Source organism: Mirounga leonina, unplaced genomic scaffold (genome assembly GCF_011800145.1).
Source record: "Mirounga leonina isolate KUSES-001 unplaced genomic scaffold, KU_Mleo_1.0 Mir_366, whole genome shotgun sequence".
Taxonomy (NCBI): Eukaryota; Metazoa; Chordata; class Mammalia; order Carnivora; family Phocidae; genus Mirounga; species Mirounga leonina.
Window position 1 is genome coordinate 6,402,924 of NW_023270709.1, and position 21,358 is coordinate 6,424,281.

At 36.1% G+C, this 21,358-nt stretch overlaps 1 protein-coding gene across 7 annotated transcripts in view; it reads left to right on the forward strand.

Annotated features, from left to right (window-relative positions):
• PRPF4B (pre-mRNA processing factor 4B) overlaps positions 1-21,358 on the forward strand; it is a 38,012-nt gene that overhangs the window by 16,013 nt on the left and 641 nt on the right. Inside the window, exons 4-19 of one of the 7 annotated variants that reach the window (XM_035030762.1) lie at positions 208-363; positions 1,756-1,837; positions 3,177-3,387; positions 6,700-6,773; positions 8,341-8,431; positions 9,090-9,237; positions 10,168-10,305; positions 10,922-11,075; positions 13,913-14,027; positions 14,621-14,772; positions 16,127-16,213; positions 17,302-17,580; positions 17,911-18,045; positions 18,554-18,599; positions 19,120-19,205; positions 19,989-20,034. In XM_035030762.1, the coding sequence (XP_034886653.1) occupies positions 208-363; positions 1,756-1,837; positions 3,177-3,387; positions 6,700-6,773; positions 8,341-8,431; positions 9,090-9,237; positions 10,168-10,305; positions 10,922-11,075; positions 13,913-14,027; positions 14,621-14,772; positions 16,127-16,213; positions 17,302-17,505 (1,612 nt within the window). In that variant the 3' untranslated portion in view covers positions 17,506-17,580; positions 17,911-18,045; positions 18,554-18,599; positions 19,120-19,205; positions 19,989-20,034. Of the gene's footprint in view, positions 1-207; positions 364-1,755; positions 1,838-3,176; positions 3,388-6,699; positions 6,774-8,340; positions 8,432-9,089; positions 9,238-10,167; positions 10,306-10,921; positions 11,076-13,090; positions 13,232-13,912; positions 14,028-14,620; positions 14,773-16,126; positions 16,214-17,301; positions 20,035-21,358 lie in introns of those variants that run through there. The other 6 variants (XM_035030759.1, XM_035030760.1, XM_035030761.1 and 3 more) reach the window with 6 other exon arrangements.

Sequence of the window (21,358 nt, forward strand, 5' to 3'; positions counted from 1 at the left end):
TCTTTCTGATGTTATTTTACTTTTAAATTTTTAATTAACCCCTTTTTAAAAGATTTCATTTTTAGAACAGCTTTAGGTTCACAGCAAAATTGAGCTTTTGAAAAGTAGAAAGAGTTCTGTATACTACTGCCCCCAACACACCCACAGCTTCTCTACCTTTAATTGACCTTTAAAATGTGTGTATGTATGTTCCCCCCCCCCCAATAGGGACAGAGGTCGGAGGAGCCGGTCACGCTTGAGAAGGCGGTCTCGATCACGGGGTGGTCGTAGACGTAGAAGCAGAAGCAAAATAAAGGAAGATAAATTTAAAGGAAGTCTTTCTGAAGGAATGAAAGTTGAACAAGAATCTTCATCTGATGATAAGTAAGAATGGAATTTCCCATAATTTCCTTTTTCCAATTTAGACAAGTACTGTTTGACCTGGAAATCTTTTAATTTCCACCTGGATATTGTAAGTGAATCTATTAATTAGGTCCTGAATTTAAAAATTAATTTTTGTGTATATTTTATAGGTTAAAATTATATGGCAGAGGTCATGGTTTTCTGAATTTAGAGGTTCCAGTTTTGACTGGAATGAATATCATGAGCCTTCCCTTTTTCATTTTTGTTAGAGACAGCAGATCTATTAGATAGCCTTACCAATCTTGATTACCAGTTTTACAGTGGTTGGGGGTGGGGGGTATAGTAATTTTTAAACTTTTCAGTTCGTGTAAAATGACACATCCTTTGCAGTTGAAGCTATCTGGTGTTAGGTATGCCTGTTACAGTGTGGAAAATACAGAAACATTTCACTGTCTAGTGGATAAAATTTTTTTAATGTGAATTTAGTTGTCTAGATAGAACATCTCAAAAAATAAGATAATTTAGAGCAGTGGTCCTCAGCTGGGGGTAATTTGCCTTTCTGAGGACATTTTGGCAATCTCTAAAGGTATTTTTGGTTGTCATCTTGTGGCTAGAGACCAGAGATACTGTTCAGCATCTGCTAATGCACAGGACAACGCCCTCTTCCATAACAAAGAATTATCAAAATGTCAGTAGTGCTAAGGTCAAGAAAGCCCAGTCAGAGCTAGGTGATATGCAAGTTAAGGGAAGGGTGTTAAACATAGATCCTGATACCTTGAGAATGCAGTTTGCTTACTGGTGTGGAGTGAACATTCAGCAGATCATAAAAGAGGCCGTGCGGGGAGGGATTGTAAAGATTCGGAGTTCTTACGGGAGGAAATTGGGACCAGTGGGGCAGTGTCTGCGGGTAGAGCCACATTCCTCGTCAGATTGTATGCGAATATTTACATACATATTTTTGATAGGGAAAGGATCCATAGCTTTCCAAGGATCTGTAGCTTTCTGTGACCCAGAGAAGGTACTAGTTTTCTTACGTGTCTCTTACTCTGTTAGGGGTTAAAACTGAGGCTGGCTAGGTGAAATGACTTTAGTAATAGCAAGGTCATGGTAGAGCCAGGGGTCACTTTTTTGAACTTAAGGATCTTTTTGTTCCCTAGTTTGGTGCCATGAAACAAGTGAGGAGGAAAATGAGATACAGAGGGTTAAATTACTTGCCAGGATTCCAAACCAGGCAACTGAGAGAGTTTAGAAACAGGATAAAGAGAGTAAGATGGCTTAAGACATTTGCTGGAACTTGCGGATGACCTATGTTTTCTAGTTTTTATTTTTAAACTGTGTAATAGTTATGGTTTGTGACTGTCTAAGGATGTTTGAAATTGTATGTATATATGTGCAATTTTTTTTTTTTTTAAGCCTTGAAGACTTTGATGTAGAGGAAGAAGATGAAGAAGCCCTAATAGAACAGAGAAGAATACAGAGGCAGGCAATTGTTCAGGTATGTGATATTAGTAAAGTTTGAGCAATCTTTTTAAATAATTACTCTCTTAGCAAAAAAGGTTTTTACTTTAATAAAGAATCGATGGTAGTAGCAATTGATTAAGTCTTAAGGAAACGTATATGTGAGATTATGAGATTTGAAAAGATGATAATTTCTTAAGTTGAAATGGTTGCTCTTTTTTTGTTATATATTAGGATTCAGATATAAACTATAAGGCAAAATTTGAAGTGGTTTTTTTCTTTTGGTTTGTTTTTGTTTTTTGGAATTTCATTTAGCAAAAAATTATGTAATTACATCTGTTTCTATGTTGGGGGGGAAACCATTTTAATGTCTAAAAAAATAACAGATTTTCTTGTGTAAATGTGATTGCTTAAATGGGACATCTCAAAAATAATTTAAAAGTAGTTTAGAGGTAGGTGATTAAGCAAATGGGGTGGGGAGAGGGTGTTGTATATAAGTCTTTGTGTAGTCATTTAAGATTACCTTCCTTGGAAGATTGTCCGTTGTGCCTCGGGCATCCTGAGATAGAACCATGACCACTAGATCCTTTGTGGATGGCAGTCCCTGTAAAGTGTAATACTTTCTCTTGATCATGGGAAGGTGAGTGATGGAGTAAAGAACACATTCTGGAAGAAGTGAAAAATGTTTAGATACTATAAGGAGGATAGCAGGCAAAAGGAAAGAATAGTTGTGCCAGCTTACACATACATAGCAAATCATAAATCTAGCACTGGAGGTCAGAGCAAAGGAAAGAACTTGAATCACCAGAGGATGTAGGGCAAAACTGGAATTCCAGAGAAACTTGCTTTTCTGGGGCACTGTTGAAATTGTTGTTATTAAACTGATATCCCTAGAGACTTGGTTGAATCTTTTTTTGTTCTTGCCCAGGTCCACAATCCCTTATCTCCAGCCCTTGGGGCCAGATGTGCTTCAGAACTCAGAACTATTTGAATTTTAGAAAGGTAATATGGTGCATCTGTGTATATTATTTAGCCCCATCAGTGGGGTCTAGAACAGCACCCCACTATCAAACACATTAGTATTTCTGCAATGAAACATACTATGTTCACACTGGGGGAGATAAAAATAAGACTACAAATAGTATCGCATCTGTTCAGGTGAGGTTTTGTCACCTAATGAATGTGCACCAAACGTAGAAAAACTTCTTCAGAGTTTTGTGGATTTTGGAAATACATGTAAGGGATTGTGGATCTGATTCAATCAAGACATCAATACCTTTTTAAAGTTTTTAACATTGACAGTCTTTTCAGTGCAATATCTCTTAGCAGATATGCATCAGATTTTACGAAAATAATATGTTGTATTATTGTTACAGAAATACAAATATCTTGCTGAAGATAGCAATATGTCTGTGCCATCTGAACCAAGCAGCCCTCAGAGCAGTATCTGTACACGGTCACCTTCTCCGGATGACATTCTGGAAAGGGTAGCTGCTGATGTGAAAGAGTATGAACGGGAAAACGTTGATACATTTGAGGCCTCAGTAAAAGCCAAGCATAATCTAATGACTGTTGAACAGAATAATGGTAAGTTAGATTTTTGTTTTGACATGCTTTTCTCTGAATTTTTAGCTCTGTAAATAATGAAAAAGATTGTTTTGAAATGGGTAAAAGTGAAAGGGATTAGAAATGTTGCCCCTCCTAAATTTTAGGGTAATAACAATGTTAAATGTGTCCCAGTGAATGTCCTTTATAAATGTTTTGATTAGTTCACATAACCTAAACAGTATTGTACTGAATCTCATGTATTCATTACCTTCTGTTTGGGGCACCTGGCTGGTTCAGTCAGTAGAGCATGTGACTCTTGATCTCGGGTTTGTGAGTTCAAGTCCGGTGTTGGGCATAGAGCTTATTTTAAAAAAAAAAAAAAATGTCATGACCTTCTATTTTGCTTGCTAGAGTCATTTAAAGCAAAACACAGCCATGATTTCATTTCATAAATGAAATTGTGTATCTCTTCTAGATAAGGACTTTAAAAAAAAAAAAAATTACTTGGGTACCTGGATGGCTCAGTCAGTTAACTGTTAACTCATGATTTCGGCTCAGGTCATGATCTCAGGGTCCTGGGATTGAGCCCCATTTTGGGCTCCATGCTGAGCAGGGAGTCTGCTTGAAGCTTCTCTCTCCCCCCGCTCGCACTTTCTCTCTAAGTAAACAAATAAAATCTTTTAAAAATAAAAAACATTATACCTAAAGAATTGATCATTTTTAAATATCTTTCGAATTACAGTTGGTTGGTTTGAATCAAAATCCAAATAAGATGCACATCTTTTAATCTCCAAGTCTTTAGTAGTTATTCTCATCCTTCCCATTTTCTTGTGAGGATGCTGAGGCCATGTGTCCTATAAACTTTTCTCTTTTGTGATTTTGCCACATTCTTGTTTCATTTATCTTTATTTCTTCTATTCTCCAGGTTTCTTATAAACTAGTATAAGTGTAAGAGACCTGAGTACATTTACATTAATTTTTTTTGGCAAGAATACTGCCTAAGTGGTGGTGTGTACTTGCATCGCATCAAGTGGCATGTGCTGTGTGCTTGTCCTATTTTTATTGATATTGAGATTGTGTGTTTAGATAAGATGATCACATCTGTCTAACATGAAGTTGCCCTTCAGCTGTTCACCTGGCAGTTTCAGCAGCCATTGGTCATCATTCCTTAGATCCACTGTTTCATGAGGGGTGGGGGCAGGTGGGCACACTCCGAAGCCGTGATTCTTAAATTTCCATAATTCCTTTTGAATTATTAGCTATAATTCTGTAAAAGAAGAGGTTTCCATTCTTTCGTTAACCAAGAAATATAGTTTGTACAGGAAAGTCAGGATAAGTGCTTGGTTATTTTCTTTTATTGACTGATAACTTAGGGTAGAATAGAATTGGTACATTAACAACCTCCAGAGATGACCAGTGAGATTTGGGCTGTTTCTGTTAGGTTTTTATTATTTGGTATCATTATGTACTAAAATTCTCTCTCCAACTGAGATGGGGAGGGAGGGAGCATTTTTAAGTTGGTTTCCATTGTCTTTTTGATCTAAACCCTACAGGATTTATTGGTATTAATATATTATGTTTCTTTCTAGGACGGGCTGGCAACTGTTTAAGGTCAGATAGTCAATATTTTAGGCTTTTGTAATTTATGCGTTTTTTTTCTCTGTTCCAACTACTGAACTCTGCTGTTGTAATGCCAAAGCAGCTGTGTTCCGAAAAAAACTGTGTGGACATCAAAACTTAAATTTCATATAATTTTCACATGTCACAAAATATTCTTATGTTTTTCCCTAAAACCTTTAAAAATGTAAAAATGGGCCATATAAAAACAAGCAGGGGACCAAATTTGCCCCACTCTGTAATTTGCAAACTCCGTTCTACCACATTGTAAGATATCACAGGCTCACCTTGTGCATATCTTGTCCCAGAATAGAAGCAGCTATTGCTGCAAGGAACCCGGGTTCCATTTAATAGGAAATGCCATTTAGACTTCACAAAGCACTTAGGAGTGCCCATTATTCATGGGATTTTTCAGTGGACCAAGCTAGGACGTGCATTTCTGCATTTTTGGAAAGGGGAGGTTCATACTGAAAAATTGCCAATTCAAACTTGAGATTACAGGGTTCTTATTAACCTCTTTGATTTTTGACTTACTTCTTTTATAGTGAAAAACATGATTCCCAATAACATTGATTATTTAGGTTATTTTGAAGCTTTTATTTACAGTTACCAGTATGATCACCAATATTCAATGTAGTGAATGCAAATTGAAAATTTAATGATTCTTTTTATCCTTGGGATACATTCCAAGGTGTAAAGTCATTTGAAATACTTTGGTATGGTTATACCACCCATTTGATAGATTTGGGTTTATTTTAATTGCTTTTGATTTTTAGGAATTTTCTATTTGATTATTAAAATGTCTTTCACATGTGTATTTGTATTTTGCCTACACAAGCACACACAAATATATACACACTCATCAGTATGAAAAGATCTTCATTCCTTTTTACAGCTCTGTGCTATTCCAGTGTAATGAATGTGCCACGGCTTATTCACTGTGTCTTCTAATGGTGGATGTTTGGGTTGTATCCAGTTGTTATTATTCATTGGAGCATTAATTATAATGGCATTGTGCATTAAGTCATTTTTTTAATGCTAAAACTGTATCTTTGAAATAATTTCCTAGAAGTGGGGTTGCTGGGTCAAAAGAGTATAATGTGCTATGTTTCCAAATTTCACTCTGTAAGGCTTGCACAGTTTTGCCTCCTGCAAGTAATGTTTGAGTACTTGCTTATCAGGGCCTTGTTACCAGGATGTTATCATACTTTCAGGTTTTTTAGCCTATCTCAAAAGAGAAAGGGTATTTCTTTATAATTTTAATCTGTATTTCCCTTACTATAAGTGAGATTGGGTGTGTGTTCATATCCTTAAAGCCCTTGCATTCTTTCTTCCTTTCTTTTTTTAAGGAACTCCTTTTATTTTGCCCAGTTTTTCTTGGGGATTATTGGACTTTTTAGGGGAGAGATACATAGAGATCTAGATCTATAGTGGGGGTATTAACCTTTTGAAGAGGAACTTTGAATGTAATACATAATTAATTTAGCTATTAGCATATTAATTTAACAGTGGAGAAAATACTGACATTAGGTCTTTCAACTTTCTAAAATGCATCCTTTTAGTAAAAAGTGGATAGCTTTCTAGATTTTAAGTGTTACAAAGTGACTTTAAGTTGGGTATTAGTGAAAAACTGATGTGCAGGTTTGAATTGCTAGTGATATTACATTAATGACTTATTTGTGTTTTAATTTGTATCCCTTCATTTTTCAAATATTACTGTTAATTTCCATTAAGGTTCATCTCAGAAAAAGCTCTTGGCACCTGATATGTTTACCGAATCTGATGATATGTTTGCTGCCTACTTTGATGTAAGTAATTTTAAGTCATAAAAACATAACTATTAAAATATATATAGGGGTGCCTGGGTGGCTCAGTCGGTTAGGCGGCTGCCTTTGGCTCAGGTCATGATCCTAGGGTCCTGGGATTGAGCCCCACATCGGGCTCCTTGCTCAGTGGGGAGCCTGCTTCTCCCCTGCCTGCCGCTCCCTCCTGCTTGTGCTTGCTCGCCCCCCTCCTTCCCCCGTGTGTGTCAAATAAAATCTTTATTAAAAAAATAATTATACATATATATAATAAGTATGTGTGTTGTATATAGAGAGAGAAAAGGATAAAGCAAATTAATAAATGTTAACACTTGGACAGTCTGAATGAATGGTATCTGGAAACTCTTTGTAGTAGTGTTGCAGCATTTCTCGAAGTCTAAAATTAGGTTAAGATTTTAAAAAGTATGGCAGAACGATTTGAGAGCTTCCGAAAAGTTAAACACCAAATGACTTAAACGTGTAGTTATTTTTTTGAAACAACTTTTTTTTGGATTTACAAACTGGGGCAGGGGGGCGGGGATACATAGTTAGCTGAGACAAGATGATGTCAGTAATTTCCAGGCCTGGTTTAAAACAGAGTCCACTTTGGGCTTCTATATTGTGGGTGAATGAGAACTTGGGATTTGGATCCTAATACATTCACTGAAGAGTTGGGAATGTTATTACAAAGAAGGGGTTAAGAAATTTTGGTTTTTTAGCTATTAATGACTTTTCTTGAAAAAGTTTTAACATATTTAAAAGTATGAGACCATTTTCATTATAAATTCAAGAGAACATGAGAAATAAGGAGGCTTTGGCAAGGGAAGGTGGAGGGCCAAACATAAAATAGAGAAAAAAATAGAGTAAGATTAAACAGTCTGTGTCTAGGACCCTGAGGACATTGTCATTGGCTTAAGTAATGTATCTATATTTTGCAACCGGAACACCAAAACAAAGCTAGGTTAAGAGAGGATGAAATGATTAAGCCAGTGAAAGTATCCCCGCCTATCATTACTTGGATGATAGTGAAGGGTCTTCCGGGTATCACGGAAAGTGATGTGTCATGCTCTTCAGAAGTTACACATACTCTTAATTTCTCACACCAACTGTTAGTGCAGCATATATGGGAAGAGAAATCAAGGGGTGTTTCGTGGACAAAGCAGTAAAAGAAATGTGAAAATTGTAGGAGAGAGAGTTGAACGCTGTTAACTGAGTGCCCATCTATAATTTTTGTCCTCCTCTGTCTATTAATAACTGTAAAAACCAGATCTGGTTTTGAGTTTTTATTTTCATTTATAATCCCCTAGTCATATTACTAAGAGTTTTTGAAGGTAACTTTGTTAATTTTTTTCCTGAGCATTACTGTGATGTGAGACTTTGGTAATCAGTCATGTTTTCAGCTGTATTGCATTTACGTAGGTGACGGTAGGAGTTGACTTAATTTGGCTAAAATGTTTTTATTAAATTATAGCTGGTTTTCCCCATTTTGGTTTTAAAGGAAGTGCTTTAAGAATCTGCCTGATGAGTAGTAGCTGTTAGATAAATGGCTCTCTTGTTGCCTCCTCCATTTCAGAGTGCCCGTCTTCGGGCTGCTGGCATTGGAAAAGATTTCAAAGAGAATCCCAACCTCAGGGATAACTGGACAGATGCAGAAGGCTATTACCGTAAGTTCACAGTTCTGATTAATTTTAGGGTTCATTACAACATTTTGTAGAAGTATGTTGCTTGATGAAGTTACATGTTGGAGAACTCTGAAAGTCACGTCACAGTGCCATCACTTAAAATGTGTGGCACATCTAATAGCTGCATGAACCCATGTTGTATTTTAGTAAGCAGCTCAGGAGCTTCATGAATAGAAGTGAGGTGAAGACTTGATGTGCAACTTAAATCTAATCAAAGTTGTTTTCAGCCATGAGATAATCCTCCAGGAGGAAGGGGGAACGTCACTTGCTCGTCTTGATCTGAAACCAAGAAAAACGACATACAGGAACTTGGGATGCCAATCATGCAGTATTTGTCATGCAGGACTACAGTTGGAAACACTTCAGTGAGCACATTTCTTCCCTACTCAATGTTAAAATCCTTAGCAGTTGATAGGAAGTGGGCATGCAGCTTGAACCACATTATGAAAGAGTGACTGATGGAGGCTCGTCTTTGATTCTCCGTGGTGTCTAGGAAGCCAGGCACACAGTAGAGATTTGACACGGTTTTTTTTAAGTGACTGCGCTGTGTTTCTTTTTGCTTTATTATATGTATCTCATAGTTTTGTTAAGTAAGTATTTACTATGGTCGAAATTCCCGTTTCTTAATTTACTTTTTCAGGTGTGAACATAGGTGAAGTCCTAGATAAGCGTTACAATGTATATGGCTACACTGGCCAGGGTGTCTTCAGTAATGTCGTACGAGCCAGAGATAATGCAAGAGCCAACCAAGAAGTGGCAGTAAAAATCATCAGAAACAATGAGCTCATGTAAGTTCAGAAGACCTATGTAATGAAACCTAAAAACACAGGTAGTCACAAATGAACATTTTTAAAAAGTAACACAATCTGTAAAAGTATTGAAGTTATAAAATAACAGAAGTCTGGTAGTGAATCTGCTGCCTTTTTTTCTTTTATACAATAGAGGTAATTGCCATACCCATAGGTTTTAATAAGCACAGTCTATACCACACACTGAGCTGATGTTAAAGTCAACTTGCCATCGGCTTTAAAACACTGGGCATAATGTTACAGATGTATATTAACATCTTCAGCTGCCCTAGGCTTAGAAAATATTTTAAAGCCATTTTAAAAATATGGCCTACTGACAAATTATAACTAGAATTTTAGAGGAAAACCAAATGTTAATACTTGGTAAGACATCCATTCTTAGTTTCTTATATAGTGTGGTTCCATTTTTGTTAAAATAGCATTTACATCAAGACATTTTTTAAATAAAAATATGCAGGATTGGGGGCACCTGCATGGCTCAGTCAGTTGAGCGTCCAACTCTTGATTTCAGCTCAGGTCATGATCTCAGGGTTGTGAGATTGAGCCCCACATCTGGCTCTGAGCTGGGCGTGGAACCTGCTTAGGATTCTCCCTCTCCCTCCACCCACACCCCCCCGCCCCCAGAGAAAAAAGAAAATGTGGAAGATTGAATTCCCTTCAGGCAGGGTAGGTTTGTTCCTCCAATGTTTTTTTCTGTTAATTATTGTGGAAATAAGCTCCGTGGAAACCATATTTCACTAAATATAAAGTATTGTGTGAGTGACCTACAGACTTGTCATTCCTCAACAGATTTACTATTAGTACTTAAAAATCCAAACTACTTATCACCTATGGTAAATCAGACTGGAACTGGTAAATATTTAGTTTTCTTAAATTCTGTATTCAGTTTTGAACTAATTTTCTTTTCAGGCAAAAAACTGGCTTAAAAGAACTAGAATTCCTGAAAAAACTTAATGATGCTGATCCTGATGACAAATTTCATTGTTTGCGACTCTTCAGACACTTTTATCACAAACAGCATCTCTGTCTCGTATTTGAGCCTCTAAGGTACACTGTCAAACCTGTACATTACTAAAAATTTAGATAAACACCATGACAGATTTCTGGATGTTTATTTTTTCCAGTTAGCTCTGGTTTTGTTTTTTTACTTTTGGTTAAGAACTAGCTTCATGACAATCATTAATGTAAAGACCGTAATTGACCACATACTATGTGTCAGATAGTAACCTTATGTAGCCTTCAGCTCAACAGAGATTCTCTGAAAGTTAAATACTTCCAAGGAAGGATCACAATGTAATAAAAAGAAATGGGAGTAGTGAAGTAGAAATAGTTTTGATCTTCAAAAGTATGGCTTCAGTTTTGGGCTTTCAAATGTAAACCCATTCTAAAATCAATAGGAATTTTACCATTGTGTGTCTTCCCTTCCATTTATTTTGAAAATTGAGTTTTATTGGAAAACTGTCTTATTTATATACAGGTTCATGTGCTCTCATTTTAGTGTAGAATAATTCATTAAACATCTGGGCTCATGAACAGATACTTTCATTTTAGTTAATGTTTTGGATTTGATTTTACTTCATGCTTGAACATGGTTTTGCCTTTTTTATTTCCATTTTGCATTTTAAGCCCTAATTTTGTGGGTTTTTTTTTTCTCTCCTAAAAGTATGAATTTACGAGAGGTGTTAAAAAAATATGGTAAGGATGTTGGTCTTCATATTAAAGCTGTAAGATCCTACAGTCAGCAGTTGTTCTTGGCATTAAAACTCCTTAAAAGATGCAATATCCTACATGCAGATATCAAGCCAGACAATATCCTGGTAAGTCAATCAATCAGGCCACCTTGTATATCCATATAGGTTCTTGCCAGTAATGTGATAACCACTGTATTATTCTAGAAATGATGTCTTAATAACTCAGCATATTACTCATTACAAAGGACTTAACCAGTGTTTACTTTTTTGGAAATTGGTCCATGAAATTTTATAGTAAAGTATAAAGAAAGAGGAAATAGGCTATTTTCTCAATTTTTTCCCTTAGATTGATGGATTTGGAGTACACACAAATCCCAAAAGTGCCTTAATGTAGTAATGATGGGCTTCCTCTGGTATCTAAACACAAAAATGCACATGTTGCTGTTTTGAAATGGTGTTCACAGGTCTTTGTTCTCTAATTTGTGGTCTGACAGGCTTAGAGACATTTAAGGAATTATCTCTTAAATAGAGGTATGGAGTAGTGTTTTATAGGTGCCCAGGAGGGGCCCAAAGACAGCAGAGCTAGGTTGTGATTAGATGTTACGTTGAAAGGCGTTCCTTTCACATTCTTCATCTCTTAACTAAAGACTTCTGGGATGGTAATATGCAGCTTTCACAGGGTTTGTGTTTTTTAAATTTAGAAGTAATACATTATCATAGGGGAGCGATGAATACACACATACCGCTTCCTTCCCTGGCACCATTTATTCACCCCTGTTCTGAGGTATTCAGAGTTGGGGGTGTGTTCACAACTTGGGGAATTCCTACCTTGTCTGCTAATAACATTCTACACTTTTTTTTTTTTTTTAATGATTTTATTTATTTAAGACAGCACAAGCAGGGGGGAGGGACAGCGGGAGAGGGAGAAGCAGACTCTCCACTGAGCAGGGAGCCCAAAGTGGGGCTCGATCCCAGGACCCTGAGATCATGACCTGAGCCAAAGGCAGATGCTTAACTGACTTGAGCCACCCAGGTACCACTTTTAGAAGATTATGATGCCATTAAAGTTTGTTAAGGACTCCTCATCAGTAGCTTAGCTCTTAGTTCAGATTTTTCTTCTTTTTTAATATCTTAAAATATATCCTTCCAGACTACCACGTTAATAATGAGACATTCCATCTTAATAGGTTTTGTTTGACTTTACAGTGTGTTACACATCTAATATAACCTGGGGTTAGAGGAGCTAAGTAATTACAGTGAAATAAATGAATTGTAGACTTCATGTTAGGATTGAATTGTAGACTTTTCAACTTCATAGTTAATTTTTACCTCAGTTTTGTTTCTCTATTTTAAATTGTGAAGTATACCATCTGTATCAAAGAACGTATAAAATACGTAAAATGTAAAGGTAACTATGCAGTGAACATCTGTGTAACCACCGTAGAAGTTAGAGTAAAACATTTGCCAGTATTTTAGGAGCTCTTATTTTTAAAACTTTATTTTCCTTGAGTTACTGCTACTCTAGTATAAGTTTACACATGGACTTCAGACATTGAATGTTGTCTCCTTCCTGAGAAAGGAGGAAGTAGACATCAGAAGCTAGAGGGAGCTGTTTGTGAATGAAAATCCAAAGCTTTTAGCCCAGGATTTCAACCATCAGTGTGGTAGGAGCACCATGTTCCTCAGGGAGGATAAATGTTGTCTAGGAGTGCGTATAAGTGTGGATACCCTGAGGTTGTTGAAGGCATTTTAGCCAGCCCAAGAGTCCTACTGATAGGTTTTAATTTTAAAATTGTCTTGGGATTTCTCTGGGTTTTAAACTGCATCCTTAAATAGCTGAATGCAGTTTAGACTTTAAAAAGTTTCGGAAGTACTTGTGCATTTGAAGATACCGATTTTCTTGATTCCCCAGGTGAAGAGAATGGTTATGAATATGGCAGTGAAAAATAATCATTTCCATTAATAGCTTAATTCTGTGGATATCCTCTGTAATGGGCCAATCTGTAACACTGACCAAGCTTTATGATATCCCAGTAGAAAGTGGCTAGGACTATTTATTTAAAGTGTTAAGTTTCTTTGGGGTGGGAACCGTAGGCCAAGTTCAAGTCCCAACTCGGAATTTGTGTGTGTCTCTTTTGAAGGGGGGAAGGGACTCTGGAATATGAATTACCTTCACTTGTTAATCCTGAACATGCTTCTGACTCATGAGTGGCAGCAGCCATGGGAGCAACTCCAGCCTTTCTCAGCAGATGTCACTGTTACTGTGTATGTTGAAGTATTTACAAAGGAAAAAAAGAAACAAATGACTAATATAGAGTTCATATTTATCAGTTGTGCCAAATATATTTAACATTTTCTTGACTAATACCTTCTTTATATTTAAGGGATTTAATATTTTTTAGACTTGAAGTGATTGCTAAATTTGGGATGGTCTAGCAGCTTCGGATGAAGAATGTTTTTATTCCGTTTTTGTCCAGATTTAATCTGAATCATCCTCTGCTTTCATTGCTATTGTAATTTTCTGGCAACTGAAAGTTACCTTCAGTTAATTGAAAGTTAATCTAAGTCTGATCCCTTATTAATGAATTGTCTTCATGTTCCCTTAAATAGTAACTCGACTTTATTCAGGTATTCTGGGGATTTTTAGAAGATGCTTTACTTCAATAAGATTTTTCTCTTACTACCCCTCCCTTTTCAAAGTAGCATTGGTTAAAATTAAGTGTACTTGGTATTATCCCATATTTCCTCACTGAAAAAGTTATTTTACTAATTATAATCAAATATTTGATAGCTCTTAATTTTTTATAATTAGGAAATTGAGTTATAATTAGAAAAGGAATTATAAATGGGTAACTTTGTTTTCAGTATTGGAAGTAACTTCTCAAAGCCAATTATTTTTATCTGATTACTTGTCTTAATTATTTCTGGCATGAATTAAACTTCCATGATAAAATGTTTTGCAGGTTAATGAATCAAAAACTATTTTAAAGCTCTGCGATTTTGGGTCGGCTTCACATGTTGCGGATAATGACATAACACCTTATCTTGTCAGTAGATTTTATCGTGCTCCTGAAATCAGTAAGTTTCTTCAAATGTTCTTTGACCTGGGCCATCATATGCAGTGGAAACAGCATATGTAATGTCTAAGTACTGTTTTCCATCGCACTTCAGCAGCTGCACGAGGTCATTGATGAGGAAGGGAACCGTAGCAAGTTCATCCTCCTCAGGTGGAATGGTGGTAGTTGTGACAGGAGTCTTGATCATGTCTGACAAGAGTAGCAAAACAATTGTGGAAAATCCTCGGCTTTAGAAGACTGCTCTTGATTACTCAAGGTCTGATTATCAAATTTATGGATTGTATGGGACCTTTGTTTTTGCTCTTCCTGTTGCCTTGGTTGAGGCTGGTTAGCACCTCCACCAAAGGTGAAATGAGAAAAGAAATACACATTTCCTTCTACCCCTCCCCCCATTCCTTCCGCATTCCCTCATTTTTTAAGGTTTTTAAGTTTAAGAGTCTGTTAAGAATTAGTGGGGGAAAAACATGAGGTTAATGCCAAAGCGAGGTATTAAGATTGCAGTTATGTAGGCCAAGCTAGATTAATCCCCTATTAATGAAAATAAATAGTTGATTGTTTCTGACATCATGTATTAAACTTCCATTTTGTTTTCAGTTATAGGTAAAAGCTATGATTATGGTATAGATATGTGGTCTGTAGGTTGTACCTTATATGAACTCTACACTGGAAAAATTTTATTTCCTGGCAAAACCAATAACCATATGTTGAAGCTCGCCATGGATCTCAAAGGAAAGATGCCGAATAAGGTAGGACATTAATGCGAGCTGTTATTTTTTTTTTTTCCCCCCCCAAGGCCTTAGCAATAGTTTACTGTAGACCAGTGGATTGCTGACACTTTACTCATCACTAATGGCTGTAAAACCATTTCAGAAAGGCCAGTGTATGGCTACTGTAATTCCTTAGCTTTTGTTTATTTCTGCTGTTTAAAAAGTAGTGGGTCTAACCAGCCAAGAGCTATCAGAAGTGAATAAGAGAACTCCATTTTCCTGTTCCCCTCTAATGTCTCTCTTTGCTTTTCTTTACCCTCTTAAATTAAGCAGGAGGGTAGGGGGCCGTAGTTTAGAGTTGGAATTGAGGAAGAGAGATTGATGAGCATAAATTTGTTAAGCAACATACATGTATATTTGACTGTTTCATATCTTTGTTCTTCCCTTGTTCCATTTATTATCCTTTAATGATGGGCAGAGAAGCAGCCTTGGGAGCACACCGTTATTGGTAACAGCACCAAACATGCTTGAGAGGTGGAGTGAAAAAAGATGCAGGTCAGGTTAGTTCAGATGTGAAGAAGGGCTCAGTTGTCAGAGAATGACGGGTGAATATTGGAAAAGGAGCTTGATGGCAATCAGTTTATTAAAGATTGGAAGTTATTTGGGATAGGAAGATACCAAGAAAAACTCCCTTAAAATTGACATCTTTCTAACATAAAACTCACCCTTAATGCTTCAGCCACAATAATTAGTTTCAGAAATGAAGCAGAAACTTTAGGCATTTATAAACCTGAGGGCCATATCTTAAACTTTGATGATTTCAGCTTATTTGCTGAATTTCTGAGAGATTATACAGATTTTTCCCCATATAGGTCAGAAGCCACTACGTTTTTTAGGTACTGTCCAAATTCTCTCATGTTGGACTTGTTTAGAATAAGTTACACAGAAATTAGTTATGTTGGTATTTGTTTTAATGAGGTCTGACCTGTATCATTTCAGGGCTATTGGAACATAATTTGTAAAACGTCATCGGGTTTCTTAAGCTGCCAAGAAAAAAGGCCCCAACTGTGTAATATTTTTCCTAGGAACAAATGATTTTTTGTTTTGTTTGAGTCTCAATTTTGAATAGTGAAAGCACAACGTGATATTATAATTGGTTTAAGTCACTGCCTGGGAAAATATAATTTCAAGTTACTAAAATATAGTTTCAGGCACAGCATTTATATTAGCTTTTTCAAAGATGTTAGACTCTCCAGAGCAAGGAATCTAAGTGAATCCTTAAATGAAGAGACTAAATAAGTCCTATTTGTGACTTGTTATGTATCAAATTGTTGGTAGGCCAGACTGTTTTATAATAGTTCAAAACCCAAGTTTTATTTTGCTTTATTGCCAGATGATTCGGAAAGGTGTATTCAAAGACCAACATTTTGATCAAAACCTCAACTTCATGTATATAGAAGTTGATAAAGTAACAGAGAGGGTAAGTCTCTTTTAACTGTGCTACAGTAAATGATTCTTATTGTGAATGAGCTGAATACTGGGTGGTAGTAGGAGCTGTGAATATTTAAAACACTAAAAATAAATCCTTTTTGCTGGTGGCCAATTCCTGAATAAAACACAATGAGGTTATGAGAAAGAGGAAGGATTTTAAAATGTTTGTCTAGTATAATGAGTCTGTTTTTATCATAGGTCATAATTAGACCCTCTTCCTCTGTTCTTTGGATCATTTTCTTTCTCTGGCCTCCCATCCAGCTTCTGGACTGCTTACCAGAGTGATCTTTTTGAAAACAAATCTGATCATGTTATTCTCCGTGCTTAAAATCCCTTCATTGGGTTCCTCTCTGATGAACTCTACCTCTGCTGTCTTGAGCAGTTTGCATACCCCCTCATGGTACTCTGTAAACCACCCCTGGTCCATACTTGGCAGGCAGCTGTGTCATACCTCTCTGCCTTTGTTCACAGACCATCCTGACCTTATTTGCCTCCTCTCCTTCCTCATCCCCTAAAAATAATTTATCCAACTTCAAGCCTCAGGGGAAATACACATTCTCTATGAGCCTTTCCAAATCCTCCAGGTTGAAGTAAGGACTTCTCTGTTTTTGCCCCCTTATATTGTCTGTTCCTAACTTTGTCAGAGCCCTTAACAAACACTTCCATGTCTGTCTGTCACCACTTCGGGGTAGGGAGAGGACAGTTAAAACAGGAAGTGCTTACTGTTAATTATTATTAATTACTTAACGGTGTGGGGATTTTCATAGACTTCTTTCTGTTAGCAGTTTGGTCTTTTTACAAACTTGGAATATGTTTTTTAAAAACTATCATAGCTAACTTGGGGTTGATTTTTTTTCATTCAGGTTTTTCGGTTACTTCTTAAAAAGATGTAGGGAATAGAGGAAGTCACGTAGAAGTTTTAAATGAGTAGATAATATATATATATGATATATATATACACACACACATATGTATATATATTAGAAGTTCTGAGACGCCCAAGCAGTCTGATTTAAATTAAGGTACATATGTTTAGTAACTCATGTAGACATACACATTTTTAAAAATTATTTTTAGGAGAAAGTTACTGTCATGAGCACCATTAATCCAACCAAGGACCTGTTGGCTGACTTGATTGGGTGCCAGCGACTTCCTGAAGACCAACGTAAAAAAGTACACCAGCTAAAGGACTTGTTGGACCAGATCCTAATGTTGGACCCCGCTAAACGAATTAGCATCAACCAGGCCCTACAGCATGCCTTCATCCAGGAAAAAATTTAAACGAGATGAAAGAAGCTCCAAGGGTTTGAGTAATTAAATACAAAGACTGAAGAAATTTCACAGCAGTTTATTAATGTATATAAACTTATAAATATTTCTCCAGCAAATTTGAGGAAGCATGATATATTTGAATTAACACCAAGGGTGATATTTCTTTTAGAAATGTTAGTTAATCTGTTTTGTGTCTTATGTGAAATTTCACTGTAGAACTGTTTTAATTGCCAAGACTGCACAAAATTACAGTGCTAATGTATATGGTTGCAGTTCACATAAAAGACAAAAAGCATCTGTTATAAAATGAGTAGTAATATTGGGTGGTTGATTTATTTTTAGCAAACTTGGCTTCATATTGGTCTTCAGATAAAATGGCCAGCATAAATGCTGTTTATATTCACGTTTTCCTAGGTGTGTGTGTGCAGGCCACAGCAGCATGCCCTTGGTGTAGTCAGTGCCGAAAGGGGTCTGTTCCTTCTTGAGCCTGCCTGCAGGGATGGTCTCCTCTTTTAAAGCAGGTTGTGTACAACATTCAGTACACTGAAGGTAAGCTAAACCATCAACATCACTGGTGTTTTAAGATGTTATTTTACTGGAACAGTTGACAAATGAGGGATATTAGCTTTGTGGCGGAATTCCCTGCATGTGTGGTAACTGATCTTGTTTTATTTTTTGGCATTGCAACTGTGGCATAGTTACAGTTTCTGTTCTGTTCATCACATTTAAAATTGGAAGAGTACGCGCTTGATGGATAGAGCGCCTTCAGTGTACTGTTTCTTATTAACTTTAATTTTTTTAAATCAACTTGCTATAGACTTTATATACATTTTGTTAAATACAGTTCGTAGTGACGTAGAAACAAGGCATAGTTTTCCTTTACTAATTACACATGTTGAGGCCTAATTCTGAAAGTCCTCATATTTAAAAGTTAGACAACATAATGAAATTTTTAACTATTTGTATGTCATTTTGAAAGTGTACTGCTTTATGGTAAAAGTGTTTTTCATTTGTTCATTGTTTTCATTATTTGTGATCATGTTGTCTTTCAATACAGGCATAAACCTTCCACTCTTGAACAAAGCAGCTGCTTTTTAAAAGCGGTAATTGCTTCTTTACCTTTTATTTCTTTTGTAAATGAAGCTTTTCTTTAAGAATGTGACTTTAAAGTGTTGTCTATTGCATAAAACAGTTGACACTCACTTATTGTAAAGTGAAGATTGTTCTCCTGCATGTGAAGTGGACCATGCAGATTTCTGTATGTTCTCAGTATGCATCACTAGATAATAAAGTCTTTTGTGAACAAGGCATTTGTAGCCATTTTTAAAAGTTTTTGTCTTCAGTGCTGGTAAGTCAGGTAAACCATACATAGTTAAAAAGCAATCTTTCATTTCTTCCTTTAAGTCTTTAAAAGATTTATTTGTTAAAGATGTAAGCTTAGCCACAAGTTGATCATTTTATTAATAATCAGGATCCTAACTATTTCATCAAAAAAAAAAAAATCCTACAGATATTGTCAGCTTTCAGTGTAGTGAGATAATTCCTGTAGGTTACAGGGTGTAATTCAGGATTTAACTAATGTTTCTGCTATTTTCTCACTTTTCCTTTTGATGGTGCGGAAAGAGAAAAGGAAAACGGGGCACAGGCCACTCACCGCCTTCTCCAAGGGGTCTGATTTGCTGAGACACCAGCTTCACCTTCTTAACAAGGTTATTTCTGACAGCATGTGTAGTTAAACATTTAGCAACGATTTAAAACAAAATCCTGTAAATCAGCTTGGTTTTGCAACACAAAGGAATTTGTATTTTTAACATGGTAGGAGAGCATTTTCAGAAATGTATGTACATCTTTTCTGTTTGGGTGGTAAAATTAATGCTTGTCTTCCTGAGCATTGTGGAAAATAACCAGATTTTGGGGGTTTAAATAATATTTTTAAATTGTAAATGGGATTTTTTTATTCACCCAGGCACCTAATTACAACAAGCATGCACATTTTGGTGCATTCAAGAATGGAAAATCAGAATAGCAGCATTCTTCTGGTGGGTTTTGCTCCATTTAAAGACATGAAATGAACTACAGCCAGGAAGGTGATAGATGATATAATAAGCCAACTTTGAATCTACACCCCGTCTCTTCATGGTTTAGACTTACTAAAAATAAATAAAAGGTGGTTTCCATCTTCAGGTAGAGTGAAGCCTTTTAAATAAGGCATCACAGGTGCAGCTGTCTACCTTACCAAAATGGGTAGTGATTTTCCCACCATGACTTACTTTATTTTGGTGATAATATGCTGCATATTCAAGTCTTTGGTAGTTATTTTCACTCGAAATAGTTAACATTTTGATGCTTCTGGTGATTTTCGTGACTTCATTTTATATAATTATTTAATAAGTAAGTTAACTTCCACTAGAAACAGTTCATCTTATGCCTTCAAAACTGTTACCTATTCTTTAAAAAACAAAGTTGCTTGTTACTTGTTCTTTGTGTTTTAGGTGCAGTTCAGTGGAAGATGATGACAGCCAGAAGACATGAGCTAAGGTTTCTGTCCTATAAAAGATTTAAAAAAAAAAAAGAAAGAAAGAAAGAAAAAAAGAGTTCTCCATTTAATTTTTGTCTAATTTTTTAGTTTTCAGCATTATGATTTGGGTTTCGTTAATGTTTGGCACTTAGAATAGTAGTGCTGTTGTGGTGCACATCTGTAAAGTGCTTGTTTTATCATGCTTCCTGCCTCCTTCCCCTCCCCCCCCAGTAAAAACAGTAGTCAAATTTAGTGACTCTTTATGAAAGAGTCTTGAATGGTGAGATTCCACATAACACATGGCCATCAAAATTGGTTCCTAGGGGTTATTAGAAAAATAGAAACCACCAAAATCACATGTATCAAAAAGTAGTCTTTAGCTTTAGGTATCTTATCTCCTTGGCAGATGCAAAAGAATAGAAAGTGGAACTTTAAGACCACTGTTACTCAACTCCTTTAATACTCTAGTCCCCAACTTTCCCTTTTAGTAACTGTTTTTGCGAGTGCTCCAGTCATGGTCTTAAGATAGACAAAATATTTAGAACCACTGTCCGTTTTTCTTCTTAAGTGAGAGAAGTAGATCTTTGTTCCCAAATTTAGCATTCCTAGATTTGTCTATTCTAAAAACCCATAAACATTCTTTATGTACATATACATGATTTTATTAGAATTAATAAGTTTGCTGAGGCAGAGATTTGGAACTTTGTAAGACCTCTATTAGATGATGGTCATAATTTAGTGAATTATCTTTAGCCTGCATTCATATTTCAGAGTAGCTGTATAGTTTTCAAATAAGTTAATCTCTGATGAAGCATTTGTTTTATTATACTTCACAGCAAAAATATCCCGTGATTGTCAGATGTCAGGGTTCCTAAGTCTTAGGATCTAACCCTCAAAAAGATCATAGTTTTTTCTGTAGTCGGGGCAGGTGAGATCCAGAATGCAGATACACTGTAGACCCTGTTCTCTATGTGAACAGGGTCATGGTTTTCATTTCATTTCATTTCATTTCAACAGGGTCATTATTTTCAAAGTCATGGTTTAGAGTATCAAGGTTGGAGTATCAGGTTGGACTATCGAGGTTTTGAAGGAAGGGAACATCTTAATTTTAAAGACCTTCCCAGTATTCCCATTCACCCCTTAGTCCTTATTAGTTGCATCCTGTTTATTCCCCAATGTATAACTCATTCCACTCTACTACTTTCAAAATAAGTTTGTTTTTAAGATACTGTAATTTTTTTCCCATTATAATAACCACCTTTTTTCTCCAAAACAAATACTCAGGACATTTCTACAATACAAAAAAATGTATGTTTTATGGTATGTGGTAGAGGCAGAGAAACG